The sequence below is a fragment of the Procambarus clarkii genome, chromosome 3 (genome assembly GCF_040958095.1).
Source record: "Procambarus clarkii isolate CNS0578487 chromosome 3, FALCON_Pclarkii_2.0, whole genome shotgun sequence".
Classification (NCBI taxonomy): domain Eukaryota; kingdom Metazoa; phylum Arthropoda; class Malacostraca; order Decapoda; family Cambaridae; genus Procambarus; species Procambarus clarkii.
Window position 1 is genome coordinate 57,660,667 of NC_091152.1, and position 12,357 is coordinate 57,673,023.

At 52.3% G+C, this 12,357-nt stretch overlaps 1 protein-coding gene across 1 annotated transcript; it reads right to left on the reverse strand.

Annotated features, from left to right (window-relative positions):
- Positions 1 to 3,535: 3,535 nt before the first annotated feature.
- LOC138369046 (probable inactive protein kinase DDB_G0270444) lies at positions 3,536 to 12,062 on the reverse strand. The gene is made up of 3 exons (XM_069331991.1): positions 12,051 to 12,062; positions 4,311 to 5,168; positions 3,536 to 4,009 (listed from the first exon to the last, which is right to left on the reverse strand). The coding sequence occupies exons 1-3, from the start codon at positions 12,060 to 12,062 to the stop codon at positions 3,536 to 3,538; spliced, it is 1,344 nt and encodes a 447-aa protein (XP_069188092.1).
- Positions 12,063 to 12,357: the final 295 nt, after the last annotated feature.

Below are 12,357 nucleotides of genomic sequence, written 5' to 3' on the forward strand. Positions count from 1 at the left end.
ATGATACACCTGCCACCATGATACACCTGCCACCATGACACACCTGCCCCCATGATACACCTGCCACCATGATACACCTGCCACCATGACACACCTGCCCCCATGACACACCTGCCCCCATGATACACCTGCCACCATGACACACCTGCCACCATGACACACCTGCCCCCATGATACACCTGCCACCATGACACACCTGCCACCATAACACACCTGCCCCCATGATACACCTGCCACCATGACACACCTGCCCCCATGATACACCTGCCACCATGACACACCTGCCCCCATGATACACCTGCCACCATGACACACCTGCCACCATGACACACCTGCCCCCATGATACACCTGCCACCATGACACACCTGCCCCCATGATACACCTGCCACCATGACACACCTGCCACCATGACACACCTGCCCCCATGATACACCTGCCACCATGACACACCTGCCACCATGACACACCTGCCACCATGATACACCTGCCACCATGACACACCTGCCCCCATGATACACCTGCCACCATGACATACCTGCCACCATGACACACCTGCCACCATGACACACCTGCCCCATGATACACCTGCCACCATGACACACCTGCCACCATGACACACCTGCCACCATGACACACCTGCCACCATGATACACCTGCCACCATGACACACCTGCCCCCATGATACATAGGCTACCATGATACACCTGCCACCATGACACACCTGCCACCATGACACACCTGCCACCGTGACACACCTGCCACCATAACACACCTGCCACCATGACACACCTGCCACCATGACACACCTGCCACCATGACACACCTGCCCCCACGATACACCTGCCACCATGACACACCTGCCCCCATGATACACCTGCCACCATGATACACCTGCCACCATGACACACCTGCCACCATGATACACCTGCCACCATGATACACCTGCCACCATGATACACCTGCCACCATGACACACCTGCCCCCATGACACACCTGCCCCCATGACACACCTGCCCCCATGACACACCTGCCACCATGATACACCTGCCACCATGATACACCTGCCACCATGACACACCTGCCCCCATGACACACCTGCCCCCATGATACACCTGCCACCATGACACACCTGCCACCATGACACACCTGCCCCCATGATACACCTGCCACCATGATACACCTGCCACCATGATACACCTGCCACCATGACACACCTGCCCCCATGATACACCTGCCACCATGATACACCTGCCACCATGACACACCTGCCCCCATGACACACCTGCCCCCATGATACACCTGCCACCATGACACACCTGCCACCATGACACACCTGCCCCCATGATACACCTGCCACCATGACACACCTGCCACCGTGACACACCTGCCCCCATGATACACCTGCCACCATGACACACCTGCCCCCATGATACACCTGCCACCATGACACACCTGCCCCCATGATACACCTGCCACCATGACACACCTGCCACCATGACACACCTGCCCCCATGATACACCTGCCACCATGACACACCTGCCCCCATGATACACCTGCCACCATGACACACCTGCCACCATGACACACCTGCCCCCATGATACACCTGCCACCATGACACACCTGCCACCATGACACACCTGCCACCATGATACACCTGCCACCATGACACACCTGCCCCCATGATACACCTGCCACCATGACATACCTGCCACCATGACACACCTGCCACCATGACACACCTGCCCCATGATACACCTGCCACCATGACACACCTGCCACCATGACACACCTGCCACCATGACACACCTGCCACCATGATACACCTGCCACCATGACACACCTGCCCCCATGATACACCTGCCACCATGATACACCTGCCACCATGACACACCTGCCACCATGACACACCTGCCACCGTGACACACCTGCCACCATAACACACCTGCCACCATGACACACCTGCCACCATGACACACCTGCCACCATGACACACCTGCCCCCATGATACACCTGCCACCATGACACACCTGCCCCCATGATACACCTGCCACCATGATACACCTGCCACCATGACACACCTGCCACCATGATACACCTGCCACCATGATACACCTGCCACCATGATACACCTGCCACCATGACACACCTGCCCCCATGATACACCTGCCCCAATGACACACCTGCCACCATGATACACCTGCCACCATGATACACCTGCCACCATGATACACCTGCCACCATGACACCTGCCACCATGACACACCTGCCACCATGACACACCTGCCACCATGACACACCTGCCACTATGATACACCTGCCACCATGACACACCTGCCACCATGATACACCTGCCACCATGACACACCTGCCACCATGACACACCAGCCACCATGATACACCTGCAACCAAGACACACCTGCCCCCATGACACACCTGCCACCATGACACACCTGCTACCATGACACACCTGCCACCAAGACACACCTGCTACCATGACACACCTGCCACCATGACACACCTGCCACCATGACACACCTGCCATCATGACACACCTGCTACCATGACACACCTGCCACCATGACACCTGCCACCATGACACACCTGGCACTATGACACACCTGCCACCATGACACACCTGCCACCATGACACACCTGCCACCATGACACACCTGCCCTTATGACACACCTGCCACCATGACACACCTGCCACCATGACACACCTGCCACTATGACACACCTGCCACCATGACACACCTGTCCCTGTGATACACCCTGCCACCATGATACACCTCCACCATGACACACCTGCCACCATGACACACCTGCCACCATGATACACCTGCCACCATGACACACCTGCCACCATGATACACCTGCCACCATGATACACCTGCCACCATGACACACCGGCCACCATGATACACCTGCCACCATGATACACCTGCCACCATGACACACCGGCCACCATGACACACCTGCCACCATGATACACCTGCCACTATGATACACCTGCCACCATGACACACCGGCCACCATGACACACCTGTCACCATGACACACCTGCCACCATGACACACCGGCCACCATGACACACCTGCCACCATGACACACCTGCCATCATGACACACCGGCCACCATGACACACCTGCCACCATGACACACCTGCCACCATGACACACCTGCCACCATGGTACACCTGCCACCATGATACACCTGCCACCATGACACACCGGCCACCATGACACACCTGCCACCATGATACACCTGCCACCATGATACACCTGCCACCATGACACACCGGCCACCATGACACACCTGCCACCATGACACACCTGCCACCATGGGACACCTGCCACCATGACACACCTGCCCCCTTGACACACCTGGTATTATGAAGGATGTAACCTTCACTCTACACAGGTGTGACGTCGACCAAGCTCTTTAATCTTTAACCTGGCCTTTAACCTGGCCTTTAACCTGACTTTTAACCTGGCCCTCTAACCTGGCCTTTAACCTGGCCTTTAACCTGGCCTTAAACCTGGCCTTTAACCTGGCCTTTAACCTGGCCTTTAACCTGACCTTTAACCTGGCCGTTAACCTGACCTTTAACCTGGCCTTTAACCTGACCTTTAACCTGGGCTTTAACCTGGCCTTTAACCTGGCCTTTAACCTGGCCTTTAACCTGGTCTTTAACCTGACCTTTAACCTGGCCTTCAACCTGACCTTTAACCTGGACTTTAACCTGACCTTTAACCTGGCCTTTAACCTGGCCTTTAACCTGGCCTTTAACCTGGGCTTTAACCTGGCCTTTAACCTGGCCTTTAACCTGGGCTTTAACCTGACCTTTAACCTGGGCTTTAACCTGACCTTTAAACTGGGCTTTAACCTGACCTTTAACCTGGGCTTTAACCTGGCCTTTAACCTGACCTTTAACCTGGCCTCTAACCTGACCTTTAACCTGGGCATTAACCTGACCTTTAACCTGGGCTTTAACCTGGCCTTTAACCTGGCATTTAACCTGGCCTTTAACCTGGGCTTTAACCTGGCCTTTAACCTGGCCTTTAACCTGGCCTTTAACCTGGCCTTTAACCTGACCTTTAACCTGGCCTTTAACCTGGCCTTTAACCTGGCCTTTAACCTGGCCTTTAACCTGGCCTTTAACCTGGGCTCTAACCTGGCCTTTAACCTGGCCTTTAACCTGGCCTTTAACCTGGCCTTTAACCTGACCTTTAACCTGGGCTTTAACCTGGCCTTTAACCTGGCCTTTAACCTGGGCTTTAACCTGGCCTTTAACCTGGCCTTTTTACCTGACCTTTAACCTGGCCTTTAACCTGGCCTTTAACCTGGCCTTTAACCTGGCCTTTAACCTGGGCTTTAACCTGGGCTTTAACCTGGCCTTTAACCTGGCCTTTAACCTGACCTTTAACCTGGCCTTTAACCTGGCCTTTAACCTGGGCTTTAACCTGGCCTTTAACCTGGGCTTTAACCTGACCTTTAACCTGGGCTTTAACCTGACCTTTAACCTGGGCTTTAACCTGACCTTTAACCTGGGCTTTAACCTGGCCTTTAACCTGACCTTTAACCTGGCCTTTAACTTGACCTTTAACCTGGGCATTAACCTGATCTTTAACCTGGGCTTTAACCTGGCCTTTAACCTGGCATTTAACCTGGCCTTTAACCTGGCCTTTAACCTGGCCTTTAACCTGGCCTTTAACCTGGCCTTTAACCTGACCTTTAACCTGGAACTCTAACTTGGCCTTTAACCTGGCCTTTAACCTGGCCTTTAACCTGGCCTTTAACCTGGGCTCTAACCTGGCCTTTAACCTGGCCTTTAACCTGGCCTTTAACCTGGTCTTTAACCTGACCTTTAACCTGGGCTCTAACCTGGGCTTTAACCTGGCCTTTAACCTGGGCTTTAACGTGGGCTTTAACCAGGCCTTTAACCTGGCTTTTAACCTGACCTTTAACCTGGCCTTTAACCTGGCCTTTAACCTGGGCTTTAACCTGGCCTTTAACCTGGGCTTTAACCTGGGCTTTAACCTGGCCTTTAACCTGGCCTTTAACCTGGCCTTTAACCTGACCTTTAACCTGGCCTTTAACCTGACCTTTAACCTGACCTTTAACCTGGCCTTTAACCTGGCCTTTAACCTGGCCTCTAGTGTGGTCTAATATATAAATGTACAATATTAAGCCTAAAGTGGAGAACGGGTTGAAGTAATGGTCAGGAGAAGGTATTATCAAGCCTCTTACGGGCTCACCATAGCCCGTGCTACATGGACACTTCGTTCTCAGTAGCTACATCTAAAACAACAACATATCAAGCCTTGCTGCTGAGCGCTGTCTATGTATTCTTCTTCTCATGTATTCACTCTTGCGTATCTGACGCCTGAGAGTGAAACACCATAACGACCGAGGTACAGAGGAGTGTGTGGCTCCTGGTCTGGCTGCTGGAGTGCCGCTCATATTTCCTGCCTCCTGAAATGGAATTTCATTTCACTGAAATTTTTTATTTCTAAATTCGGAATTTTCATTCCAAGGGAATGAAATGTTATTACTAAAGGGAGTGTGGCTTACATCCCCTCAATCACATCAAGTTCGGACAAGTTTGTTTTCAAGCTGAAGTTACAGAGCTGATAGATATGGGCATTAGTTCGATCAAGCTTACGATCATTTCCATCAGCTCTGTATAACCTCAGCTTCACTTCCATTAAAAGGAGATGAGGTACAGAAGCAGTTGGGCATTTTAACACCCCAAGCGTATTCCCCAGGTGGACAAGGTGGACTAGAACTGGCTATACTAACACACACACACACACACACATACACACACACACACACACACACACACACACACACACACACACACACACACACACACATACACACACACATACACACACACACACACACACACACACACACACACACACACACACACACACACACACACACACACACACACACACACACACACACACACACACACACACACACACACACACACACACACACACACACACACACACACACACACATAAGAGACCCGCATGGAGGACCAGAAACATGGAGAGCTAAGCTGCTGGACGTGGCAACAAGAAACTTTCTAAGCCAGCACACCAAAGAACCAACAAGAATGAGAGGAGAAGATGAACCAGCAATGCTTGATTTGATATTTACCCTAAATGAATGGGATATAAGGGAAGTTAAGATGGAAGCGCCCTTGGGAATGAGTGATCACAGTGTATTGAACTTTGAGTACCTGGTAGAGCTAGGACTTATCTCCCCCCAAAAAGAACTAGGAATCAAAAGGCTGGCATACCGAAAGGGGAATTATGAACAGATGAGAAGTTTCCTAAGTGAAATACCTTGGGACACAGACCTCAGAGACAAGTCTGTTCAGGGTATGACGGACTATGTTACCCAAAAGTGTCAGGAGGCAGTAAACAGGTTCATCCCGGCCCAAAGGGAAAAATCCGAGAAGCAACAGAAGAATCCATGGTATAATAGGGCATGTATGGAAGCGAAGAAACTGAACAAAAAGGCGTGGAGGAACTTCCGGAATAACAGAACACCAGAAAGCAGAGAGGGATACCAGAGAACCAGGAATGAGTACGTCAGGGTGAGAAGAGAAGCAGAGAAAAATTTTGAAAATAATATAGCAAACAAAGCCAAGACCGAACCAAAGCTACTCCACAGTCACATCAGAAGGAAAACAACAGTGAAAGAACAGGTATTGAAACTTAGAACAGGCGAGGACAGGTATACAGAGAATGACAGAGAGGTGTGTGAGGAACTCAACAAGAGGTTCCAGGATGTCTTCACAATAGAACAGGGTGAGGTCACTGTGCTAGGAGAAAGGGAGGTAAACCAGGCGGCCTTGGAGGAGTTCGAAATTACGAGAGAGGAGGTCAAGAGACACCTGCTGGATCTGGATGTTAGAAAGGCTGTTGGTCCAGATGGGATCTCACCATGGGTACTGAAAGAGTGTGCAGAGGCACTTTGCCTGCCACTCTCCATACTGTATAGTAAGTCACTAGAGACGGGAGACCTACCAGAAATATGGAAGACGGCGAATGTGGTCCCAATATACAAAAAGGGCGACAGACAAGAGGCAATGAACTACAGGCCAGTGTCCTTGACTTGTATACCATGCAAGGTGATGGAGAAGATCGTGAGAAAAAACCTGGTAACACATCTGGAGAGAAGGGACTTCGTGACAAATCGCCAACATGGATTCAGGGAGGGTAAATCTTGCCTTACAGGCTTGATAGAATTCTACGATCAGGTGACACAGATTAAGCAAGAAAGAGAGGGCTGGGCGGACTGCATTTTCTTGGATTGTCGGAAAGCCTTTGACACAGTACCGCATAAGAGGCTGGTACATAAGCTGGAGAGACAGGCAGGTGTAGCTGGTAAGGTGCTCCAGTGGATAAGGGAGTATCTAAGCAATAGGAAGCAGAGAGTTACGGTGAGGGGTGAGACCTCCGATTGGCGTGAAGTCACCAGTGGAGTCCCACAGGGCTCTGTACTCGGTCCTATCTTGTTTCTGATATATGTAAATGATCTCCCGGAGGGTATCGATTCATTTCTCTCAATGTTTGCGGACGATGCTAAAATTATGAGAAGGATTAAAACAGAAGAGGACTGTTTGAGGCTTCAAGAAGACCTAGACAAGCTGAAGGAATGGTCGAACAAATGGTTGTTAGAGTTTAACCCAACCAAATGTAATGTAATGAAGATAGGTGTAGGGAGCAGGAGGCCAGATACAAGGTATCATCTGGGAGAGGAAATTCTTCAGGAGTCAGAGAAGGAAAAAGACTTGGGGGTTGATATCACGCCAGACCTGTCTCCTGCAGCACATATCAAGCGGATAACATCAGCGGCATATGCCAGGCTGGCCAACATACGAACAGCATTCAGAAACTTGTGTAAAGAATCATTCAGAACTTTGTATACCACATATGTCAGGCCAATCCTGGAGTATGCAGCCCCAGCATGGAGTCCATATCTAGTCAAGGATAAGACTAAACTGGAAAAGGTTCAAAGGTTTGCCACCAGACTAGTACCCGAGCTGAGAGGTATGAGCTACGAGGAGAGACTACGGGAATTAAACCTCACTTCGCTGGAAGACAGAAGAGTTAGGGGGGACATGATCACCACATTCAAGATTCTGAAGGGGATTGATAGGGTAGATAAAGACAGTCTATTTAACACAAGGGGAACAGGCACAAGGGGACACAGGTGGAAACTGAGTGCCCAAATGAGCCACAGAGATATTAGAAAGAACTTTTTTAGTGTCAGAGTGGTTGACAAATGGAATGCATTAGGAAGTGATGTGGTGGAGGCTGACTCCATACACAGTTTCAAGTGTAGATATGACAGAGCCCAGTAGGCTCAGGAATCTGTACACCAGTTGATTGACGGTTGAGAGGCGGGACCAAAGAGCCAGAGCTCAACCCCCGCAAACACAACTAGGTGAGTACATACACACACACACACACACACACACACACACGCACACACACACACACACACACACACACACACACACACACACACACACACACACACACACACACACACACACACACACACACACACACGCACACACACACACACACACACACACACACACGCGCACACACACACACACACACACACACACACACACACACACACACACACACACACACACACACACACACACACACACACACAACAAGGGGGAAAAATAGCATGCCCGAAATTGGAAAATTCTATAAAAATGTCATGATTGAATCATGACTTTCTATTCCTGGTCCAATTCTGGAGGTCCATAAAGCCCGCAGGTCCATCACTACTAGACATGTCCTACGAGTCACCGCGGGTCCATCACTACCAGACATGTCCTACGAGTCACCGCGGGTCCATCACTACCAGACATGTCCTACGAGTCACCGCGGGTCCATCACTGCCAGACATGTCCTACGAGTCACCGCGGGTCCATCACTACCAGACATGTCCTACGAGTCACCGCCGGTCCATCACTACCAGACATGTCCTACGAGTCACCGCGGGTCCATCACTACCAGACATGTCCTACGAGTCACCGCGGGTCCATCACTACCAGACATGTCCTACGAGTCACCGCGGGTCCATCACTACCAGACATGTCCTACGAGTCACCGCGGGTCCATCACTACCAGACATGTCCTACGAGTCACCGCGGGTCCATCACTACCAGACATGTCCTACGAGTCACCGCGGGTCCATCACTGCCAGACATGTCCTACGAGTCTCCGCGGGTCCATCACTACCAGACATGTCCTACGAGTCACCGCGGGTCCATCACTACCAGACATGTCCTACGAGTCACCGCGGGTCCATCACTGCCAGACATGTCCGACGAGTCACCGCGGGTCCATCACTACCAGACATGTCCTACGAGTCACCGCGGGTCCATCACTACCAGACATGTCCTACGAGTCACCGCGGGTCCATCACTACCAGACATGTCCTACGAGTCACCGCGGGTCCATCACTACCAGACATGTCCTACGAGTCACCGCGGGTCCATCACTACCAGACATGTCCTACGAGTCACCGCGGGTCCATCACTACCAGACATGTCCTACGAGTCACCGCGGGTCCATCACTACCAGACATGTCCTACGAGTCACCGCGGGTCCATCACTGCCAGACATGTCCTACGAGTCACCGCGGGTCCATCACTACCAGACATGTCCTACGAGTCACCGCGGGTCCATCACTACCAGACATGTCCTACGAGTCACCGCGGGTCCATCACTACCAGACATGTCCTACGAGTCACCGCGGGTCCATCACTTCCAGACATGTCCTACGAGTCACCGCGGGTCCATCACTACCAGACATGTCCTACGAGTCACCGCGGGTCCATCACTACCAGACATGTCCTACGAGTCACCGCGGGTCCATCACTACCAGACATGTCCTACGAGTCACCGCCGGGTCCATCACTACCAGACATGTCCTACGAGTCACCGCGGGTCCATCACTACCAGACATGTCCTACGAGTCACCGCGGGTCCATCACTACCAGACATGTCCTACGAGTCACCGCGGGTCCATCACTACCAGACATGTCCTACGAGTCACCGCGGGTCCATCACTACCAGACATGTCCTACGAGTCACCGCGGGTCCATCACTACCAGACATGTCCTACGAGTCACCGCGGGTCCATCACTACCAGACATGTCCTACGAGTCACCGCGGGTCCATCACTGCCAGACATGTCCTACGAGTCACCGCGGGTCCATCACTACCAGACATGTCCTACGAGTCACCGCGGGTCCATCACTACCAGACATGTCCTACGAGTCACCGCGGGTCCATCACTACCAGACATGTCCTACGAGTCACCGCGGGTCCATCACTACCAGACATGTCCTACGAGTCACCGCGGGTCCATCACTACCAGACATGTCCTACGAGTCACCGCGGGTCCATCACTACCAGACATGTCCTACGAGTCACCGCGGGTCCATCACTACCAGACACGTCCTACGAGTCACCGCGGGTCCATCACTACCAGACATGTCCTACGAGTCACCGCGGGTCCATCACTACCAGACATGTCCTACGAGTCACCGCGGGTCCATCACTACCAGACATGTCCTACGAGTCACCGCGGGTCCATCACTGCCAGACATGTCCTACGAGTCACCGCGGGTCCATCACTACCAGACATGTCCTACGAGTCACCGCGGGTCCATCACTACCAGACATGTCCTACGAGTCACCGCGGGTCCATCACTACCAGACATGTCCTACGAGTCACCGCGGGTCCATCACTACCAGACATGTCCTACGAGTCACCGCGGGTCCATCACTACCAGACATGTCCTACGAGTCACCGCGGGTCCATCACTGCCAGACATGTCCTACGAGTCACCGCGGGTCCATCACTACCAGACATGTCCTACGAGTCACCGCGGGTCCATCACTGCCAGACATGTCCTACGAGTCACCGCGGGTCCATCACTACCAGACATGTCCTACGAGTCACCGCGGGTCCATCACTACCAGACATGTCCTACGAGTCACCGCGGGTCCATCACTACCAGACATGTCCTACGAGTCACCGCGGGTCCATCACTGCCAGACATGTCCTACGAGTCACCGCGGGTCCATCACTACCAGACATGTCCTACGAGTCACCGCGGGTCCATCACTACCAGACATGTCCTACGAGTCACCGCGGGTCCATCACTACCAGACATGTCCTACGAGTCACCGCGGGTCCATCACTACCAGACATGTCCTACGAGTCACCGCGGGTCCATCACTACCAGACATGTCCTACGAGTCACCGCGGGTCCATCACTGCCAGACATGTCCTACGAGTCACCGCGGGTCCATCACTGCCAGACATGTCCTACGAGTCACCGCGGGTCCATCACTGCCAGACATGTCCTACGAGTCACCGCGGGTCCATCACTGCCAGACATGTCCTACGAGTCACCGCGGGTCCATCACTGCCAGACATGTCCTACGAGTCACCGTGGGTCCATCACTGCCAGACATGTCCTACGAGTCACCGCGGGTCCATCACTACCAGACATGTCCTACGAGTCACCGCGGGTCCATCACTGCCAGACATGTCCTACGAGTCACCGCGGGTCCATCACTGCCAGACATGTCCTACGAGTCACCGCGGGTCCATCACTGCCAGACATGTCCTACGAGTCACCGCGGGTCCATCACTGCCAGACATGTCCTACGAGTCACCGCGGGTCCATCACTGCCAGACATGTCCTACGAGTCACCGCGGGTCCATCACTGCCAGACATGTCCTACGAGTCACCGCGGGAGAGTTGGAGTTCATAATGAACTTACGGGACTCACAAGGGATTTCTCGGGTACTTCGCCCGCATTGCTCGTGTCAACGCTACAGTGTTTGTTTGGAGGCCGAAACAAATGAACAGAGGTTCTTTCACCCTAATGATTCTGTTCTTCTAGCAGTAAATAGGTACCTGGGAGTTAGACAGTCACTTCATGGGGATGTTTGTGTGTGTGTATACTCACCTTTTTGTGCATGCAGGATGGAGCATTGACTCTTGGATCCCGCCTTTCTAGCCATCGGTTGTTTACAGCAATGACTCCTGTCCCATTTCCCTATCATACCTAGTTTTAAAATTATGAATAGAGTTTGCTTCTACAACCTGCTCCTTAAGTGCATTCCATTTTTCCACTACTCTCACGCTAAAAGAAAATTTCCTAACATCTCTGTGACTTATCTGAGTTTCCAGCTTCCATCTATGTCCCTAGATTGTTCTCGTAGCATGCAGTGTGAATATTTCGTCTATTTCAACTCAGTCAATCCCCCGTGACA